Raw genomic sequence first — 21,242 nt, 5'->3', positions numbered from 1 at the left:
TGCTCTCTTCCTGTCGGGTTTTGGGGTCGCGCAAAGGAGCGACGGGGACTGGGGGCTGCGGGTTCACGTGTTCTTTCTCCAGGGCTCACGGGTTTCTGTCCGTGCGCGATACGAGCGAACGTCGCGGCCGAGGCTGGGCCCCGAAGCCGGCAGTAACCCGCGTCTCCAGCCCGCTCGGGGCCACCAGTGCCGCCGTCGCGGGCGGAGGCGCGAGCTCTGGGCCTTGGCGCCTTCGCAGCCGCAAGCGACGTCTTCTTTCCTAGCTAAAGCCCCAAACGCCCAGGTGGCTTCCTGGGAGAGCGCGGCTGAGCCTCCGCCTTCACATCAGAACAGGCGGAGCCTCCAGAGGCGGCCTGGGCCCAGTGCCTGCTTATCCTGCCGGCCTCTCCACACCTCCGCTTTCCCTCTCCGTTCGAGTCCATTCCTTCCTGGAAAAGCCAAAGCCGCGCCCCCCTAAGAGGCCCGGATGTGAAGGTGCGTGAGACGCCCTGGCCTCTGGGTGCAAAGGCCGGCGCCTGCCGCTTTCAACACTCGGGAGGCGGGTTTCAGCCCTGCCAGCCCCCGGCCGCGGACTCGGAGCGCTGAGCCCCCACCCTTCCCATTATCCGGCTCCCTTCCCAGGAATGAGGAGCACTCGGGAAGCTTCAGCCACTATACGGAGGCGGCGCCAAGCCCAAACTCCTCACCAGCCACCGGCGGTGTAGAGCCGCGCAGGGCACAGGTGACCCCTGGCACGCAGCCTCAGGGAGGGACAGGCTGGACAGGACCCTGCCCGCAGCTGGGCCGTCAGCCGGACCACCCGCCCCCTGAGCAAACGCTGATGCAGGCCGGGCGCAGTGGCTCACGCCTGTAATCCCAGAGGCAGGTGGATCACCTGAGGTTAGGCGTTCACGACCAGCCTGGCCAACATGGTGAAACACCGTCGCTACTAAAAAATACAAAAACTAGACAGGCATGGTAATGGAGTGCACCTGTAGTCCCAGCTACTTGGGAGGCTGAGGCTCAAGAATCGCTTGAATCCGGGAGGCAGAGCTTGCAGTGAGTGGAGATCACCACCTCACTCCAGCCTGGGTGACAGAGTGAGACTCCATCTCAAAAAAATTAGTAAAAAAAAAAAAAAAAAAAAACGCTGATGCTTTCTGAAATAGATTTTATTATCGCTGTACCATTCTGGGGCACTGGAGATGACAGCTGAGAAGCAGAGAAGCTGGAGACCTGAAGCCTCCACCCTTGGCTGTGGCTGCCGAGAGGCCCCTGGAGAGGGAGCCCCAGGCCACACCCAGACACCACAGCCAGCTCACAGTGGGGCCAGAGGGCACAGGCTGCTCGGGGTGAGGGTCCCCATTCCTGCCACTTCTCACAGACCATAACCCACAGGGCTGGGGGCTTCCCCTGGGAGAAGGTCCTTCCCTCCCACCTTCCCTCCCCGTGGCCCAGCCTTGGGGAAAGAAAGCAGAGACCAACTCAGGGACTGCAGCGGGCTGAGGACAAGAAGGAAGGTGGGCTTGGGGTGAAAGCCCCCCCTCACTCGCAGAGAAGGGACACTACCAGCAGTAGAGGACAGGGAGGCGGGATGATGGCAGTTAGAGACGAGGCGTTTCGGGTGAACTGTAGTGTTACTCCGGACGTGAGCACGGCCTGGGTCAGTCGAATGAGATGAGCTGGGCCTCGCTGCCCTGTGCCGGCGGCCCCTGCGCCTGCGGCTGCTGGGCCACAGGGGGCTGCTGCTGGGGGGGACCGCCAGAGGATGCCATCTGTGCAGGAGGAAAGCAGGAATGGCCCTGGGAGGAAGGCTTTTGTCCCAGCAGAGCCACAGACCCACAAGAGCTGCTAATCCATGTCCACCGAGTGCAGCTTACATGGCCTTTGGCTTTCGAGTAAATTAACGGTTTTTCTGTCTACACTTGTGGACATGCATGTCTGCCCTAAGACTTGCGTCCTCGTTCTGTCTGCTGAGAAGGGGCCTTGGGTATGCGTCTCCCCATGTGAGCAGGCGCACAGGACAATCCCCACTGGGGCCAGAGGACCCATGCTAAACCACGAAGGCGGAGGCTGCCCCGTGGGTGCTGCTGTGAGGCCCCGGGCATGGCTCACCTGCTGGTACATGGGCTGCTGCCCTGCGATGTAGGGCTGCTGGGGTGGCAGAGACGCGTCCTGGCTCGGGAGGGTGGTCATGAGATTCTGTCGCGAGAGGATGCCAGATGTGAGAAAGCGGCCCTGTGGCCAGGCAGGCAGGGGTGCTTCTGGCTTGCAGCAATCCAGAGGTGACCACAAGGAGCGCCCAGAGTGGAGGGCGAGGAGCAGAAGGAGTGGAGCCCACCCAGTGCCCGCCAGCCTCACCAAGGGACCCTCAGCATCATCAACTGCTCCCCCACCCCAGCCCCAGCAGAGCCTGGAGGCCGCTGTACCTGCATGTTGTAAGGCTGGTAGCCCATGGAGACCGACTGGCTCCCCATGTAGCCCATGGTGCTGGACTGCGGAGGCTGAGAGATGGTGGGGAGGCTCTGCGGGGCCTGGGAGGCCACGTTCTGCGGAGGGAAGGGGTGCCGTGGGAGAAGGGGCTGGCGCTGGGGCTGGCCCTGGCAGGAGGGAAGAGGCCTTCCTGTATACCTGGTAGCCCGCTGTGGGAGTAGGCTGGTAGGACGAGTAGGCGGGGCTGGCGGTGGGTCCGGCCTGGGCCTGGGGAGCCGCCTGCGCCCCAGTGGCCCCTGCTGGGTACATGTAGGCGCTCACCATGCTGGGATCTGTGACAAACAAGACAGGGGAGATGGTTCAGCCAGGGCAATGCGGAGGGGAGTAAGGGACGCCCTACTCTTCAGTTTTACTTTTTTTTTTGAGAGTCTCCCTCTGTTGTGCAAGCTGGAGTGCAGTGGCGTGATCTTGGCTCACTGTAACCTCTGCCTCCTGGGTTGAAGCGATTCTCCTGCCTCCGCCTCCCAAGCAGCTGGGAATACAGGTGTACACCACCACACCCGGCTAAGTTTTTGTATTTTTAGGAGAGACGGGGTTTCGCCATGTTTGTCAGGCTAGTGTCGAACTCCTGACCTCAAGATGATTGGCCTGCCGTGGCTTCCCAAAGTGCTAGGATTACAGGCATGAGCCACCGCCCAGCCAGGAGTTTTCCTTTTTGTTGTGACTTTTGGAACCAAGTTCAGATTTCATGTTTTTAAAAAAAGGAACATCGGCCGGGTGTGGTGGCTCATACTTGTACTTCCAGCACTTTGGGAGGCCGAGGTGGGCAGATCACGAGGGCAGAAGTTCAAGACCAGCCTGTCTAACACAGTAAAACCCTGTCTCTAAAAAAAATACAAAAACTAGCTGGGCATGGTGGCGAGTGCCTGTAATCCCAGCTATGCAGAAGGCTGATGCAGGAGAACTGCTTGAACCTGGGAGGCAGAGGTTACAGTGAGCTGAGATAGCACCATTGCACTCCAGCCTGGGCAACAGAGCAAGACTTGGTCTCAAAAAAAATAAAACCAACAAGGATGGGAGAAAAATCCTAGAATGGAATGAAATCAGAAGAAACGAACCAAACTGTATTTGAAATAAGTGACATGGTCTGACCGATAGGATGGGAGAGTGAATCCTAGTAACTTCTGAACCGAGAATCTGGACTCCACGGCCTCAGGCTACAAATGACAGGAACTACACAGAAATGTTACACTCCAGTTATGAGGCATCGTCAGGCCGGGTTGGCATTCTTTTTTTTTTTTTTTTTTTTTTGAGACGGAGTCTCGCTCTGTCACCCAGGCTGGAGTGCAGTGGCCGGATCTCAGCTCACTGCAAGCTCCGCCTCCCGGGTTTACGCCATTCTCCTGCCTCAGCCTCCCGAGTAGCTGGGACTACAGGCGCCCGCCACCTCGCCCGGCTAGTTTTTTGTATTTTTTAGTAGAGACGGGGTTTCACCGTGTTAGCCACAATGGTCTCGATCTCCTGACCTCGTGATCCGCCCGTCTCGGCCTCCCAAAGTGCTGGGATTACAGGCTTGAGCCACCGCGCCCGGCCCAGGTTGGCATTCTTAAAACCACTTTTTGTGTACTCTAGGGCTGAGCAAGTAAGTATATTGAAAACAATGCAAAAGAAAACTGTGCTATTGGATTAAAATTGCAAGTACTGGAATTAACTCATGGATTTATTTATTTTTTTTTTTGAGACGGAGTCTTGCTCTGTTGCCCAGGCTGGAGGGCAATGGCATGATCTTGGCTCACTGCAACCTCCGCCTCCCAGGTTCCAGTGATTCTCCTGTCTCAGCCTCCCAAGTAGCTGGGGCTATAGGTGTGCACCACCACGCCCGGCTAACTTTGTATTTTTAGTAGAGATGGAGTTTCACCATGTTGGTCAGGCTGGTCTTGAACTCCTGATCTCTGCCTCAGCCTCCCAAAGCGTTGGGATTACAAGCATGAGCCACTGCACCTGGCTGCACTCATGGTTTTTATAATACACAAAGATGCATGTATTCACACATGCACAGACACACCCATGACTGTGCACTTGGATAAATATACACACTTTCCAGCTCTGCTAACAACCTAGAGCTGTGGGCACACCCAGAATATCGATCTTGGCTTCTAACCAAGATCCAGACCACCCTCCACTAAAGGGAACTAGGGCTCCTTGAAGAACTGGCTGGGTCCAGGGCTGGGCATGTACAAGACGAACACAGAGTATCTAGCAACAGAAACTCGGAAGCATCTGAAACTGAAGGCCCTACGCAACAGAGAGCCACTGACGCCTCCCATGGCCACACCTGGGACACTTTGAGCATCAAAGTACCGGGGCTGGACACGGTGGCTCATGCCTGTAATCCTAGCACTTTGGGAGGCCGAGAAGGGCGGATCACTCGAGGTCAGGAGTTTGAGGTCAGCTTGGGCAACACAGAAAGCCCTCATTTCTACATTTTTTTTTGAGACAGAGTTTCTGTTGCTCAGGCTGGAGTGCAGAGGATAATCTCAGCTCACTGCAACCTCTGCCTCCCGGGTTCAACTGACTCTCTGCCTCTGCCTCCAGAATAGCTGGGATTACAGACACCTGCCACCATGCCCACCTAACGTTTGTATGTTTAGTGGAGACGAGGTTTCACCCTCTTGGCAGGCTGGTCTTGAACTCCTGACCTCATGATCTACCCGCCTCAGCCTCCCAACGTGCTGGGACAACAGGCATGAGCCACCACACCCAGCCTTTTTTTTTTTTTTTTTTTTTTTTTTTTTTTTTTTGAGACGGAGTCTCGCTCTGTCGCCCAGGCTGGAGTGCAGTGGCCGGATCTCAGCTCACTGCAAGCTCCACCTCCCAGGTTTACACCATTCTCCTGCCTCAGCCTCCCGAGTAGCTGGGACTACAGGCGCCCGCCACCTCGCCCGGCTAGTTTTTTCTATTTTTTAGTAGAGACGGGGTTTCACCGTGTTAGCCAGGATGGTCTCGATCTCCTGACCTCATGATCCGCCCGTCTCGGCCTCCCAAAGTGCTGGGATTACAGGCTTGAGCCACCGCGCCCGCCCTTTTTTTTTTTTTAATTAGCCAGGCATGGTGACGTAATCCTGTAGTCCCAGCTACTCAAGAGGCTGAGGCGGGAGGATTGCTTGAGCCCAGGCGGTGGAGGCTGCAGTGAACCAGGATCGTGGCACTGCATTCCAGCCTGGGTGACAGCAAGACTCTAAGAATAAACAGTGATGACAGAGGAGCGTCACCTTTGAAAGAAAAAACAAACACATCTCCATGCTGCTGTGACTGACAATAAGTAGGAGAGCGGGCAGAGCACCTCCCGCCAGTGGAAAGACAACAGCAGAATTAGAAAGCGCTATTTGGCAAACACTGTCATAAACACAGGCAACATTAGCAAAACAATGCTAGACGTTGAGGAGTCCCAGAGTATTTGAAAAGCCTCCCCAAAGAGAGATCTGATTACAAAGGGCAAGACAGTCACTTCACAGTGAAAATCCCTGGCAGACTCCGTCTCAGCCGAATGGCCAAGAACGGGACTGACAGGACGCATGTCACCTTCTGTGCCACTCTGAGGAAAAGCACAGCCTTACGGTCACCGCATGGAGACACCAGACAAACCTAAGCTGAGGACAGTCTGCCGAACGACAGGCCAGTGCTCTTGGGACAGTCGATGTCACAAAACACAAAGGCTGACTGGGAAACACTCTAGATTAAAGGCAAGTGGACGGAGGGCTGAATCCACGCAGCAGCGGGCGTGCTGTTTACAGGACACCACTGGGACAGTCCGTGAGGGCTGAGCCTGCTATGGACGAGGATCTTCCTGCTGGTTTCAGGAAATGCTCGCTGTCGCATTCAGGGGAGAGGGCAGCACCTGCCATGCATGGACTGAAACACGGCTCCAGCAGGAAAGCCTGTGTGAGTGCATTTGCGTGAAAACAGGAGAAAGCAGGGATAACATTCACATCGGGGCAATTGGGAAAACCCTTTGCACCATTCTTACTGCTTTTCTGTAAATTCATTTAAAATAAAGACGAGAGAAAAAAGCGTGCTCTCTGCCCCGACCCGTCCTTACCAGCTGCGGTGCCCGGCATGCTGGCGTAGGGGCCTGCGGCAGGGGCCGGCTGGCTCATGTACACGCCATGCATGGGGGAGCCCTCCACCGAGCCAGCGGGGCTGAAGGTGCTGGGGAAGCTGGCTGGTCCCGAGGGCTGGTAGAGCACGCCTCCGGCCGCGGGCATGGCCTGGAGCTGGGGACGAAGGAGACAGTGGTGAGAGCTGGTCCTCAGCCCACAAGCCCCTGGGTGGAAAGAGGATGGCACCTACCTGGGCGTAGGGCAGGGGGAAGGCGGGCATCTGCGCACGCATCTGGACCGTCTGCTTCTGCTGCTCCAGCCGCAGCTGCCGCTCCTTCTCCTGCTCCTGCAGGCGCTGGATGGCCAGCTGCCTCTGCACCTCCAGGTACTCCTGTGCGGCAGAAAGGCGGTGGTTACGCTGGGGGCTCCCCAGCCCACCCCGGCCCGTGGCTGGGCAGCCACTGCACCTGCTTCTTCTGCCGCATTATCTCCAGCTTCTGGGCTAGCTGGATCTGGCGCTGGCGCTCTGCCTCCTCGGCTGCCCGGCGAAGCTTCTCCCGGTGCTCTTCGCGCAGGGCACTCAGCGCCCCCCGGGCATCACGGATCTGTGCCAGCTTGTCCTGCAGCCCCTCATAGTACACTGTGGGCAGACGACAGAGCAACCCTGACCGCTCCGGCACAGTGCCGAGAAGCTCCTGGGTGGAACAGACACGCAGACAGGCTGCCCTGTGCCCAATCTTCTGCAGAGGGCTCTGAAGGCACTGGGCTCTAGGGGAGGCAGGCAGAGGGTTCTGGGCAGGGCAGGGCACGGCATGGTCATCACTGAGACCACCTCCCACTGAGACCCTCAGAGGAGGCCACAGCCCCAGTGAAGGACTCACAAGAGCCCAGCGTCCTCCGGGGAGGCCCTGGCCCAGGACGGCACTCACAACACCCGCTGCCCCCCAGCCAAGGACCCGTGGCACGGGCACCTACGCCTGCGCTCGTCCAGCTGGTTGAGCAACTCCAGCAGCTGCGGGTGCATGCCGTTGATGGACTGGAAGAGCGAGAGCACCGCCGAGTCGTTGGTGATGCTGCGGCCCCGCATGTGGTTACTCTTCATGCGGTTCACGAAGGTGGTGACGGCGTTCTGCAGCGCCTTCAGGAACTGCTCGTGGCTCTCCTCGGACTCGCCGTTGTGGAACGGTGGCTGTGGGCAGGGCAGGGTTCTGGATGAGTGCGGCCACGCCCGAGCCAGCCTCCCCGGTGGGGCCTGGGACGGAGGCGCCTGCTGCACGCAGGCCTGGAGCACAGTCCATCTGCTCCTTATGGAAGCAACCCCTTCTGCAGCCGAGGAAGGCGAGGCCCCGGAGGCAGGCCCTTGTCCAGCAGCAGGCCCTGCTCAGGACGGAGCGGGCTCAGGGCCCCATGCCAGCTGCCTCCCTCTCCAAGGCCCTGTGCTCTGACAGCCAGCCAGCCCAGAAGCCCCAGGTAAGGCCAAGGCCTCATCTGGTGGTTCTAGACTGCTCTGGAATATTCAGGTCCACGTTAGGTCCACAGAGTGGCCCCAGCTCTGGACCACAGCCTGGTGCAGTTTCCATTGGGAAAGGCCACTAAGGGCGGGGCTGGGGCAGACACCCTTGCTCTGGCACAGCCCTCTGGTTAGGGCAGGCACCTGTGCCATGTGCCTGGTGCTATGGGGCCTGGAGGCCGTATTTTGCCCTGGCCCGTGGAGGGAGCCACAGCTTACCTCACTAAAGGGGCCACCAGAGGGAGGAATGGGCTGAGAGTCTGTCTCCGGGAGGGGGTTCTGGAAGAGAGAGAATGAGTGGGGCCTCCGACCTGTCCCACATCCACCCCTTCCAAGGGACCCTGCCACTAGGAACGCCGGGAGCAGCCCCTCACCTCCACCACAGTGGCGGGGGCTGCGTGCCCCTCCCCAGGCTGTGCAGCCGGCTCTGTCAGGGGCACAGGCGCTGACGGCGTGGGGCTCTTACGAGCCTCCTCCTGCTTCTTCTCCCAGTAGTTCCGGTTGAGATACCGCGCGAGCTGCAGGCAACAAGGGGGTCACTCCCAAGGCCAGAAACCGTGAGAGGACACACCTCACACCGGGCCTTACCTCAGGGTCGATGTCCTCAGCCAGAGGCGCCGACGAGTTCTGGGGAGAAAGGGGCATCTGAGTGTCACAGGCGACAGGACAGTTGCTCGGGCAGGGACAGGGATGGCCCCAGTGCGGCAGATCCTGGAGACCGGAGCTGCAGCCTGGGCCCTCCCTCCGTGCCCTCCTCTGATTCCTGGCATCTCAGTGGCCATCTTTTCTCCTCTTCCAGATGCTCAGAACTCCACAGAGGCAGGCAGCACTGCCGTCCTATGAGACTCCTAACCTTGCTATGGGAGGAACAGGGCAGCACCAGGCCAGCCCTGGGGCCTCAAGGTGGACACTGGACAGCCCCCATGGTCCTGCATGTGGGGCCCCGGCCAACAGCCTGGGAAGGAGGGGAAGAAGGGAAGGGGTGGCTCACCGGGGCAGAGCTGTTCTGAGCCCCTGGGCCTGCAGCGGCCTGGCCACTCCACAGAACCTACAAAATTACTTTCTCAACCTGCTGTCCCTGACCCAACCCCCTGCAACACAGGCGGCCTCTTCACCCCCCACTGAGAGCAGGGCTGAGGCCAGGGAGAGGCCATGTGGATGCCCAGAAAGCAAGTCTTCCAGTTCCTGTGGGGCGGGAGGGTGTGGAAGAGATGGCGTCTCACCAGCAAGGCGCCCTCCCCACAGCCTGTCCCATGTCCTCAGTCCCAAGGGCCAGACCAGGGACCCAGAGGAACGGGGGCCTGGAGCCCTGGGGCTCTGCCCTGATGTCTGTCCGTGTGCTAGGGCTGTCCTCTCTGGGAAGCCCGGGGACCCGCATCCCCCGCCAGCTCCACTGTATCAGCCCGGGGACCCGCGTCCCCTATCAACCCTACTGCCTTCCGGGAGAGGCAGCTCCAGCCCGAGGGCCACTCACCACAGGTGAAGAGTACAGGCTGCTGGCGGGGGGCGCAGAGGAGGCCGAGGGCGTGGGCTCTGCCTTGGGGTACGAAGTGTACGTGGACTTCTGTCTCTGAGCCAGAATTAGGAGGGGCATCACTCGGGTGTACGAGATGCCCCTCTGGTCCCACCGCAGCACATCCAGGGCAGCTGGGCCCTTCCTGAGGCTGCCCCGCCCCACCCGGCTTACCAGCCTCTCCTTCTCCTCTGCCTCCGACTGTGACAGCGCCAGGGCCAGCTGCAGCTCCTCCTCCTCCTGCAGGGCCGTCTCATCCCTCTTGGGAGGCAGCTGAGGACAAGTGGGGAGGGTGAGGGGGGCCCCAGGGAAGATGTGCCCACGGGACGGACGGGGTTGAGTACCTGGGACTGCTGAGACAGGGGGCTGGTCAGGTACTCGGGGGGCAGCTCAGTGGTGGATGTGGCCTTTCCTTCCGCTTTCCTGTGGGCACAAGGGATGCTGCAGGTGACCATGCGCTGACGCCACCCTGCCCCCGCCAAAGCTCTCAACTGCACTCCATGGGCTCCTCTAAGTGTCCCCACAGAGCGATGACAGTGGTCAAACAGTCACAGAGTCCCAATGGCCACATGCTAGAGCAGAGCAGGGCAGGACTCGAGGGCATCACAGCAGCCACAAGGGCTTGGGGGAGTCCCTCAGGGTAAGCCCCAGTTCCTCTCCTGAAAATGGACATTCGGGACACCAGCCAGGCCTGCGAAGACCTTCCTACGGCGCTCGGGAAACCAAACACAGCACTGCCACTGTGGGATGGGCCCCACCCAAGAAGGGGCAGACAGGGCAGCACCTGTCATGCCCAGTAAGCTCTTCTGGGGCACCCCAGGCAGTCCAGGGACCACAGGCTCACAGCATGGTCGCCAATTTCAAAGCACGCACGCTGACCTTCGATCTAGGGCTCTTTTCTTTTTTATTTTGTTTTTTGAGGTAGTCTTGCTCCGTCGCCCAGGATGGAGTGCAGTGACGCGATCTCGGCTCACTGTAACCTCCACCTCCTGAGTTCAAGCAATTCTCCTGCCTCAGCCTCCCGCGCAGCTGGGACTATAGGCGCCCGCCACCACACCCAACTAATTTTTGTATTTTAAGTAGAGACAGGATTTCACCATGTTGGCCAGGATGGTTTTGATCTCTTGGTCTCATGATCTGCCCACCTCGGCCTCCCAAAGTGCTGGGATTTACGGGCGTGAGCCACCGCGCCTGGCCGGCCTGGGGCTCTCTTCTAAAAGAAAAGTCCGCGTGAGGCAGACTCGCACAGCCCCCGGGCAGGGACACACCGGCCAGTGTGTGTGTGTGAAGGCAGCAGTGGCGCTGGGATACCCTGCCATGGAGCCGCTGGGTCAAAGCAGACTCACGCATGTGCGCAGTGGCTGCAACAGACGGGACACTGATGTGGCTCAAGGCAAGTTCGTTCGTTCTTTTTTTTTTTTTTTGAGACGGAGTCTTGCTCTGTCACCCAGGCTGGAGCGCAGTGGCGCGATCTCAGCTCACCGCAAGCTCAGTGGCGCGATCTCAGCTCACCGCAAGCTCCGCCTCCTGGGTTTACGCCATTCTCCTGCCTCAGCCTCCCGAGGAGCTGGGACTACAAGTGCTCGCCACCACGCCCGGCTAATTTTTTTTGTATTTTTAGTAGAGATGGGGTTTCACCGTGTTAGCGAGGATGGTCTTGATCTCCTGACCTTGTGATCCACCTGCCTCGGCCTCCCAAAGTGCTGGGATTACAGGCGTGAGCCACCGCGCCCGGCCAAGTTCTTCTTAGTTACAGGAAGAAAAAGGAAGTTGGCCGGGCGCGGTGGCTCAAGCCTGTAATCCCAGCACTTTGGGAGGCCGAGACGGGTGGATCACGAGGTCAGGAGATCGAGACCATCCTGGCTAACACGGTGAAACCCCGTCTCTACTAAAAAAATACAAAAAAACTAGCCGGGCGCGGTGGCGGGCGCCTGTAGTCCCAGCTACTCGGGAGGCTGAGGCAGGAGAATGGCGTGAACCCGGGAGGCGGAGCTTGCAGTGAGCTGAGATCCGGCCACTGCACTCCAGCCTGGGCGGCAGAGCAAGACTCCGTCTCAAAAAAAAAAAAAAAAAAAAAAAAGAAAAAAAAAAAAAAAAGAAAAAGGAAGTTCTCGGGCAGCAGCAGCTCATCACCAGACATGGCTGGCTGGGATGGGACGCTATGAGAGGGGCATGGCCTCACTCCTGGGCTTCCCGAACCTAAGCAGGTGGAAGCCTCAGACCTGAACAGAGGGCCAAGGGGCCACGGCCTGACTTTCCAGAAATGTCCACAGCACGACACAGGGAGGTAATGACATGGTCCAGAAAAAGGGAACTAAGGAGGGAGTGCAGCCCACACAAAAAACACACGCGACCCAGCGATGCTGCTGGGACCATGGCAGAAATGGAACGTGGCCCACAGAGCAGAAGCCAATGCTGGGGGCAGCACAGTCCTGAGCAACCACTGTGGCCATGAGAGCACTGTCCCTCTCAGGGATCGCCACGTGAAGATCTGGGTGCCAAGGGGCATGACGTCTGCACTCATGCAAATTCAGGATAAAACTTGTGTGAAAGGCCGGGCGCGGTGGCTCAAGCCTGTAATCCCAGCACTTTGGGAGGCTGAGACGGGCGGATCACGAGGTCAGGAGATCGAGACCATCCTGGCTGACATGGTGAAACCCCGTCTCTACTAAAAAGAATACAAAAAACTAGCCGGGCGCGGTGGCGGGTGCCTGTAGTCCCAGCTACTCGGGAGGCTGAGGCAGGAGAATGGCGTGAACCAGGGAGGCGGAGGTTGCAGTGAGCCCAGATTGCGCCACTGCACTCCAGCCTGGGTGACAGAGCGAGACTCCGTCTCAAAAAAAACACAAAAAAACAAAAAACCTGTGTGAACACGCGCACACGCAGGAGAGGGGAGGCAGAGCAAACTCTGCCGCAAAACACCGACTGCTGAGGCACTGGCCACGGCCCCGCAGCTTCTCTGTGCTACTCTTGCAACTTTTCTGTAAGTTTTATTCCAAACGTTGAAATGCAAACGAATCCAAACCCGAACCCAAGCAACAGGTCTGTCGGGGCAGCCTTGGTCCCTGGAGCCGCAGCGCCCAGTCTCGCACACCCACCTGCCCTAGTGTGGGGCAGGGTCCGAGGGCATGCGGCCGCCCTGGGTTTCCCTTGACCTTCCAGCTGCTGTGCTGTGAGGGCCCTCTGGGGTCTGCAGGCCTCGGGCACCATGGCCAAGAGGGACAGGAAGGCCAGCCTGGAGATCCTGCCCTGCCTGCAGCCCAAGCGGGGGCGGGGACCCACCTGTTCAGCTGCTCGTAGCAGGGCTCACACACGCGCACCTCCTTCTCGATGCCGAACTTGGGGATGGTGGAGTACTTGGAGGAACACTTTCCACAGAAGATCTGGCCACACGCCCGGCAGTGGTGCTGCAAGATGGGGGGGCTGGTCACAGGCACTGGGGACCCTGATGTGCCACCCGGCCCAGAACTGCTCCGTACACCGCTGAAGCTGAGCCTCACAGGTCGGGGAAGGCGGGGGACAAGCAGAACAATGCCTGGGAGGACACTAAGGCCAAGGAACCTGGACATGCTCCCAGGAATCTCAACACCAGCCACCGTTTTGGGGAAATATAAGTTAAAAAGAAAAGCAAAAACAAAATATATATCAATTGTGCTGACAAAACAAGAGCTTTTGTGAATGCAGTGGGTGCTGGAAGCTGCTGACACCCCAAACCCCAAGCATTCCCGGTTGCCATCCTGGAGGGGGCTTTGGTGTGAAGATGGCTCGAGGGGTCAGAATCCAGATGGGCTACGCCACACAGAGAAGGGGACCACATGGCCCTGGCAAGCAGGAGAGTGACTGTGGCAAGGCCTGTAGTCCTTGTTTTAAGACATTATAATTCCAGAGTGAGGCTGGGCCTGGCCCAGGCAGCGGCATCAGGCCCTCATGTGGGCCTCACTGTCCCCTCCTGACACCCCACTGCCACCCATGCGAGCTGCACTCGCCTCCTGAACCACCCACCAGGAAGGAAAGGCCCAGCCGGGACGGTGGCCTTGCACATGGCAGGGGACCTGGTGTCTGGCCGGGGCTGTAGACAGAGCCCCCCAGGTGGGAACTCACCTTACGGGTCATCACCCCGAACTGCACCCTGCAGCGGTGGCATTCCTCAGCGTCCACCCAGTCCGGAGCCTGAGGAGGGGAGGCAGTCAGGACCACACGCTCCCCTCCCCACCAGCTCCAGAGGCACAGAGTCCCCTGCCCCAAAGAAGGGAACGGACCCAGAGAGGATCCTAGCACGAGCGAGAGCAATGCCCCGGGCCACCCTTCCCGGAGGCGTGGCCTGGGGTGAAGCTGCTAAGGCCTGAGGAAGGGACTTCCTCATCAAAGGTGCTTGTTTTTCTTTCCTGAGCCCCCCAGCCACGCTAAAGGCCCTCAAGCCACATCTCCACCTCGCCCTCCAGAGACGGCTGCTACGCCTCGGCCCAGGACACACAGGCATCCTCAGCTCCCAGACAGATGGGAGCTCAGCCACCAACCCGGGTACAAGCAAGCCGGACTCCCAGCGCTCCCCACTTCACGCTTCCTGAGCAGCCCAACTCCAGGACCCCCAGCGGCCGCCCACACTCACTCTCTCGGCAGCAAACATGGCATCGCTCTCTTTGAATTCCGGGAAGACGTGTCCTGGAGAGAGGAGGCATAGTCACCGTCCGCGCCTGCCTGGCCTGCAAGACCTCCCGAAGCCCCTTCCTCACTCCTGGCAGCTGTGACATAGCAGTGACTGTGCACCCAAGTGAGGGCGTCTGGGGGCACCGAGACAGCCTCCTGCCCGCAAGGCTGGTGTCTCCACGGAGCCTCCGTCCTTGCTGTGGCGGCACACGAGAGCCAGGCCCTGCTGCCCCGTCCTGAGACACCGCTCCCACCCCATCAGGGCATCAGGCCCCTGCGCGGCCCCGCCTGCTGAGTGGCTCCCTTACCCTCTGCTCTCTGGCCAGGGCTCCCACTGTTCCTGAGGACAAGGCCTCGAGCTATTCTTTTTTTTCTGAGACAGAGTCTCGCTCTGTCGCCCAGGCTGGAGTGCAGTGGCGCGATCTCGGCTCACTGCAAGTTCCGCTTCCTGGGTTCAAGAAATTCTCCTGCCAAGAATGGCATGAACCCGGGAGGCGGAGCTTGCAGTGAGCCGAGATCGTGCCACTGCACTCCAGCCTGGGTGACAGAGCGAGACTCCGTCTCGGAAAAAAAAAAAAAGAAATTCTCCTGCCTCAGCCTCCCGAGTAGCTGGGACTACAGGTGCCCACCACCACGCCTGGTTAATTTTTGTATTTTTAGTAGAGACGGCGTTTCACCATGTTGGCCAGGCTGGTCTCGATCTCCTGACCTCAAGTGATCCGCCTGCCTCTGCCTCCCAAAGTTCTGGGATTACAGGCGTGAGCCACCGCGCCCGGCCGGCCTCGAGCTATTCTTGAGACACAAGACCCCAGAGAAAATCCAGGAAAGCTCCCACCCCAGGAAGGAGACATGAGCACAGACCACCAGCGTCCACTACCCCGAAGTTGAGAGCCCAAGACAGCTCGTGCAGCGCCCCCTGCATTGTCCACACTGGTCCTGCCCACCCTGCAGCCACAGGGCAAGCATCCAACTCCTGCAGAGGGGACACACCAGCCCTGGAGCCCGCCCCATTCCCCACACTCCCGGCCTCGTCTTCAGCAGAGCTCAGGGCCACACAGGGCCTGCACGGACGGGAGCAGCCATGCCCACCTCTCTCTCACTGAGCGGGCCCCGAGCACCCGCCAAGACCTCCAAATGCATCCTGAAACCCCCACCTCTCTCCGCACAATCCCCGGTTCTCCGCAGCCACAGCGGCCCCGAGGGACCCTCGAGAAACACACCTCGGTCGCCACAGCCGAGACAAAACCACCAGAGGCCTCCTGCTGCGCCGAGAGCAACGCTGAGCTCCAGCCCACAGCCCGGAGCCCATCACTGTGCAGGCCCGGCCGCGCTCTCCTCTGGGCACCTGGCCACCTTTCTGCCCCGGGGCCTCAACCCTGAGTGTCCGCCCACGTGTGCTGTCTGCCCGCTCATGCCAGCTCTGACTTCTGTTCCAGTCTCGACACTCGGGACAGCTCTTCCAGAGGCCTTCCCTGACAGCACAGCCAACCCGGCGCCAGGAGTCCTGCCCCTCTGAAACAGACTGTCCGCTGCCTTTCCACCTGCGTGCTGTCTAACATCACTGCCTGCCTCTGCCCGTGGGTCATGGGTCCAGAAAGGCAGGAGCCGGTCTGAGCCCGCCCTCACACACACGGTCTTTCTTCCCTGGCTCCAGACCACAGCCCTCCTCCCTCCCACCACGGGGAGCAGCCCATCTTCCCAGGCTCCTCGCCACTGTGCCCGTTGGGCCTGACTGTCCAACAGTTCCAAGCCTTGGCCTGGTCCCAACCTCGGTCCTGACTCACCCTCCACCTTCATGATCTGGTAGGTGTCCTGGACCACCTTGTACTTAGGCTCATTCCGGAAGGCATGCGCCCAGGCCTGGATCAGGTACAGGATCTTGTTACGGACGTTTACCTCCACTTGTCTCTGCAGGCAGGGAAGAGGGGGTGAGGGTCGCAGGAGACTCCAGGCGCCAGAGGCCTCGGTGTGAGGAAGCAGCTGGCAGACCTCAGCCTCTGAGGAGACGGAGCTGACATGGAGGCCAGGGAGGGCCCCCCGAGTGGGGCGTGGGGGCCATGCACCAACCTGTTCCCAGACCCTGACTTCAAACCTCATGCCTGCTTCTACTTGCTCAAGACTATGGCTCTTCGGCCGGGCGCGGTGGCTCAAGCCTGTAATCCCAGCACTTTGGGAGGCCGAGACGGGCAGATCATGAGGTCAGGAGTTCGAGACCATCCTGGCTAACACGGTGAAACCCCGTCTCTACTAAAAAATACAAAAAAAAAAACTAGCCGGGCGAGGTGGCGGGCGCCTGTAGTCCCGGCTACTCGGGAGGCTGAGGCAGGAGAATGGCGTAAAAACCCGGGAGGCAGAGCTTGCAGTGAGCTGAGATCCGGCCACTGCACTCCAGCCTGGGCGACACAGCGAGACTCCGTCTCAAAAAAAAAAAAAAAAAAAAAAAAAAAAAAAAGACTATGGCTCTTCTCTAACCACTGCCAAAAACCAGGAGGCTCACTGGAGTCAAACGATACCGCGTCTCTGCGCTCCTGACCATCTGTCTCTCCCTTTCCCCGCGGGACCCGCCCAGCCCACGATCCCCGGTTCCCGTCAGGCTCCAACAGGCAGGGCCCAGCAGGCCTGACGGTGGCAGCATGGTGCTGGGGCTGAGAACACAGGGGCACTGCGGGACTCCGGCTATGCCCCTCCTTCCAGTCACAGCCGGGGAGACGCCAGGGGGCAACTGCTCCAGAAACACCCCCAAGTTCAGAGCGGGCTCCGAGCCCCCTGCTGCCACCCTTCCCCCAGGTTAAAGCGCACCCTGGCCTTGCACCTAAGGCCCTCTCAAGGACGCCGTCCCAGTGTGACGTGCAGAATGGCGTGCGATCAGAGGCTGCTTCAAGGAAGCTCTGGGGCACCTGCACCGCGGCCTGAGCTCCTTTCCAGAACCTCTCGGCATCCTCAGCGGCGCCTCCCTCCACAGCTCTGCCCCACCCCATAGAGGAGTGAACCAGCTCAGGATCTGCAGCCTGACTGAAGGAGCTCGGGGGCACCAGGGTCAGGCAGGGCCAGACTCTGGCACCTTCTGCCTCTCAGCCAGGACAGGACGGGACAGGAAGCCAGCCAAGGTGGCCAGTGAGGGCTTTGGGAGGCCTGGCTGTTCACTGGGATCCCGGGCAGGTTCTCAGCTGTGTGGGTCCAGGGAGTCCCCTATGAGACACAGGCCCGGCCCACAGGTCGGGACGGAGTGGGATCAGCCTGACCACACGGGACACCCTTTCTCCCCGACACCGGCGGCAGCACCCCCACTGCATCACAGTCCACATCACAATCCCTGCAAGTGTCCCCGGCACAATCTCCTGGGGATCTGGAGGGCTTTTCCTCCTCCGCCCAGGAAAGCATGAAGCCCCCACTCTCCAAAACAGCTCCTACCCCCGCCAGACACATCCGATCTTACAAGCCGCCACTCACAGCCCTCCCAGGCTGGCCTGTGGGATGTGGCCAGCCTGCCCTCCAGACCACAGCCACTCACACAGGATAGCCAGCGACTGCCCTGCCCACCCAGCAGCATCTACTCACCTTCCTGAGGACAGCAGGTGCCCCAGCCCTGCCTCCCAGAAGCTTCCCCCAGGCCTCAGGGTTGCTGTCACCTCGGTGCTCCAGACACAGCACCCCAGGCCGGCTCCTGCTAAACCTGGGCCTCCCAGTTGTGAGTGCGAGCTTGTGCAGCGCAGGGACCACCGATCCGCACCTGCACATTTTCCGCCACACCTGGTGCTGTTCTGTCATCGGTGCCCGGTAAACACCCGGAGAAGCAAAGGTGCCAGCCTGGGTGATCACCCACTTGCCCCCGTCTCACCCACCTTCAGCAGGTCCTTCAGCTCCTCCATGGTCTGCTTGTTGGCCACCTCGTCATGAACTGTCTGGCCACAGTTCTTCACCACAGACTCCATGACCTGCAGATGCCCAGGAAGGGAAGGGTGGGGCCAGTGATCAGGGCAGGGGCCCCTCGTCCTCCTCGACGGACCCACCTCCCTGTGGGACAGCAGAGCCCTTCAACAGGCCCATCAGGCCACTGGGCCGGTGGGGAACCTGGTGGGACAGCAGAGCCCTTCAACAGGCCCGACAGGCCACTGGGCCAGTGGGGAACCCCAAGCAGCAGCATCTGAGACTCAGTGGCCTGCACGGCACCGCTCCCTGTGATGCCAAGTCTCACTGCCAAGCACAGCGACAAGATCCGCCTTCTGGTGTTTAGTGTTTACTCACGCAGGACCGGCTGAAGAAGTGGTGCTCACTCCCTCCCCCATCTCCCATCTGTCCCTCAGCGTGACCCCTCCTAGGTGGCACTGTTCACACAGGCACTCAAGGATGAGTGGTAACTCTCCTGCTTGATGTATGCCCAGGGAGGTGGGCAAGGCCACAGGACAAACTCTTCTCATGCTGTCCTGACTAGTGGGGGGTGGGGGGTGAGGGGTGGGGCCCCTGGGGGCCACTGAGGCAAGGCAGTCTACTTACCTCCAGGGCATACAAGGCCACGTGTGGGTTCTTGTCATTGACTTTCTTCTTGATGGAATTCACAGCATATTTTGCTCTGGAAGGGAAATGACGTTGGTAAAAGCAGAGAGAAAGGGGAAGAAAATAGTCTCAGCAACCAAGATGAGAAAAGTTCATCTGCTGCCAGGTGCAGCGGCTCACGCCTGTAATCCCAGTGCTTTGGGAGGCCAAGGCAGCAGGACTGCTTGAGCCTAAGAGTCTGAGACCAGCCTGTGCATTATGGCAAAAACCCATTTCTACCAAAATACAAAAAATTAGCCGGGTGTGATGGTGAACGCCTGTAGTCCCATCTACTCGGGAGGCTGAGGTGGGAGGATCGCTTGAGCTTGGGAGGCAGGGGCTGCAGTGAGCTGAGATCATGCCACTGCACTTCAGCCTGGGTGACAAAGAAAGGCCCTGTCTCAAAAAAAAAAAAAAAAGTCTGTCTACCGTCTTAAGTCTTTGAGAACCCCAAAGCAAATACAAACATAACCAGGTCATCTGCAAGCTATGCAGAGAAAACCCCTTAATTGTCCAAGATATCAAAAAATCCTAGCACGTAGACCATGCAGTTCTCTACAAAACAACCTAACATGGTCAGCTACATTGTGGAGAATCAACGGGAACCAAGCAAGCCCAGCTTAGTGCACGGCCGCTCCCCTGCTTCGCGACACAGGTCCCGCGAACTCACTGTGTGTCCCCTTGGCGGATCAGGTCGCAGATCTGCAGAATGGACTCCCAATCCGTCTCTAGCAGGAGCTGGCTGGTCGCCTTGTCTGAGTGAGAAAATGCCATGAGAGGGGGGGTCATCCTGCTGGACTCCCCACACAGCACCCCAGCTTGGCAGCAGCATGGGGGACTCCCTACTTCCCCTTTAGACATTTGGACCACATGAAAAACCAGGAGAGAATCCTCCTGAGCACGCTGATGGGAAGGGAAGTGCCATCAGTCTCAGGGAAACAGCAAACAGCGTGAGAACAGCACACCAGGTGCTGGTCCAAGCCCTCCCACAACCTGTGAGCGAGGTAAAGACACTCAGCAGAGAGGCGAGGGCACTGCCATGAGTCACACAGCTCACCAGAGACACAGACTGATTCACTCTTAAACATCAGGCTCAGCTGCTTCTCAACAAAGAACTCTATCACCCGTCCCTTGGAGTTGCCATTTGCCCAGATGCTCCCCATTTCAATGGGATCTTAGCTTGGGCAAGAGCTAGAGAAGCCTGCAGGGTAGACTCCAGGCCCCTCGCTCCAAGTGCTTTGGGAATAAGGGCAGAACGGCGCTCCAAGGAAGACTAGCCAGCTAATACCTGTCATCATACCACATCACTGCTGTCTCCAACAACTGGTCCCTCTGAGGAGCAGCTCCAGCTCTGCCCACACCGCCTTCCCCGGATACAGAAACGATCTAACAAATCAAGCCACGTCCACTTTCTATACTGATTCAGTAGTTAACCTCTGGATTTATCCCTGAAGCACTGAACTACCTGTGTGGCTGAGATACTCAGTCTGCTTGCAGGTTCCCTGGGCAAGGAAGGTGTCTCATTTGAAGTCTCCTTGAAAACCATACTTAACAAAAAGGCAGGCTTGGGGCAGCCCATCTGAGCACCCAAGGGCCTAACCTGAAACACAAGACTCATTTTCCCTACAGGGCACGTGCACATCAACATTCCTTTTCCCTCCTAAAACGTGTCACCTCCAGGAGGCTCAGATAGGATTAGCTTTCACCTCCAAAAACGTGAGAAAACGCCTTCCTAAACCATTAGGAGCTTCCCGAAGCCAGTGTGGGAACAAAAAGTGGGTCTGGGACTCACAGCCCCCAAGAGAGCTCGAAGGTCCCAGAGAGGACACTGCTGGCTCTACCATTCGAGACCCAATGTTTTGGGTCAGAAGCCCAAGTGCGAGCCTAACATCCGACTGAGTCACCCACTTTCATGACTCAGGCCTTGTGGCCCACTCGGCCGGGTGCTCGTCGGTCAAGGGGAAATCGGCCAAATGTCCGGGCCCGCAAAGGAGCGAGAACGCCGAGCGCCGCCGGCGCCCTGCGCGGACCCTCACAGAGCCCAGGTTCGCCAACGCCCGACGGACGTAGACCCCACAGTTGCGCCGAGGGTCCACGATCGGCCTCTCCGCGCCCAGGAGGACAGTGGGCCGGGGACAGGCGGGTAGGGCGGCCGGTCCGCGCCCCTCGGGCCCTCGGGGCCGCGCTGACTCAGCGCCGGGCGGGGGCTACGGGCTGACAATGGTCGGGCCGTCGGGTGGGGATGCGTTACCTAGAAGACGCTCGAAGGTGCCGCTACCTCGCCCCATGGCGACCTCCAGCACAGACCCGTCGCCGCGGGCGCTCCCCTGATCCCAGCTGGCGCGCCCCCCGACTTCCGCTTCCGCCTTTTCCCTCCAGTGCGCGCACGCGCACGTCACCGCGCCGTTCCTAGAGCCGCGAGGAGGCGGAGTCTTCCGCTCTCCCGCTAACGCTGCCCGCTAATTGGGCTCACCCTTAGAACCTGATCCCTAAGAACCAATGAGTAGTCCGGGGGTGAGAACTATCC

General features: G+C 59.4%; 1 protein-coding gene across 2 annotated transcripts; it reads right to left on the bottom strand.

Moving 5' to 3' along the window:
- Window positions 1–1,133: 1,133 nt before the first annotated feature.
- Window positions 1,134–21,066, bottom strand: HGS (hepatocyte growth factor-regulated tyrosine kinase substrate). 2 transcript variants are annotated; one of them, XM_005585249.4, is made up of 22 exons: window positions 20,967–21,066; window positions 19,386–19,470; window positions 18,677–18,752; window positions 18,025–18,117; window positions 15,967–16,090; window positions 14,145–14,197; window positions 13,637–13,705; window positions 12,818–12,942; window positions 9,880–9,958; window positions 9,710–9,808; window positions 9,497–9,592; window positions 8,611–8,649; window positions 8,397–8,540; window positions 8,242–8,301; window positions 7,488–7,701; window positions 6,980–7,152; window positions 6,763–6,903; window positions 6,512–6,686; window positions 2,611–2,744; window positions 2,409–2,528; window positions 2,095–2,181; window positions 1,134–1,754 (listed from the first exon to the last, which is right to left on the bottom strand). In XM_005585249.4, exons 1-22 carry the CDS (start codon window positions 21,001–21,003, stop codon window positions 1,644–1,646), a joined length of 2,334 nt encoding a protein of 777 aa, XP_005585306.1. In that variant the 5' UTR covers window positions 21,004–21,066; the 3' UTR covers window positions 1,134–1,643. The 2 variants fall into 2 exon arrangements, with proteins under 2 accessions (XP_005585306.1, XP_045232423.1); XM_045376488.2 differs by lacking the exon at window positions 8,242–8,301.
- Window positions 21,067–21,242: the final 176 nt, after the last annotated feature.

The sequence above is a fragment of the Macaca fascicularis genome, chromosome 16 (assembly GCF_037993035.2).
Source record: "Macaca fascicularis isolate 582-1 chromosome 16, T2T-MFA8v1.1".
In the NCBI taxonomy this organism is placed as follows: Eukaryota; Metazoa; Chordata; class Mammalia; order Primates; family Cercopithecidae; genus Macaca; species Macaca fascicularis.
The sequence above is the reverse complement of the archived record's forward strand: the minus strand, read 5'-3'. Positions and strand labels throughout refer to the sequence as shown.

Excerpts from the sequence above, each read along its gene's own strand:
- HGS (XM_005585249.4), bottom strand. The coding sequence starts at position 21,003 with ATGGGGCGAGGTAGCGGCACCTTCGAGCGTCTTCTAG. Across the intron at positions 7,702-8,241 it reads CTGGTGGCCCCTTTAGTGAG|CCACCGTTCCACAACGGCGA; the intron begins GTAAGCTGTGGC and ends CCCTGCCCACAG. Across the intron at positions 7,153-7,487 it reads CCAGCTGGACGAGCGCAGGC|TGTACTATGAGGGGCTGCAG; the intron begins GTAGGTGCCCGT and ends GTCTGCCCACAG.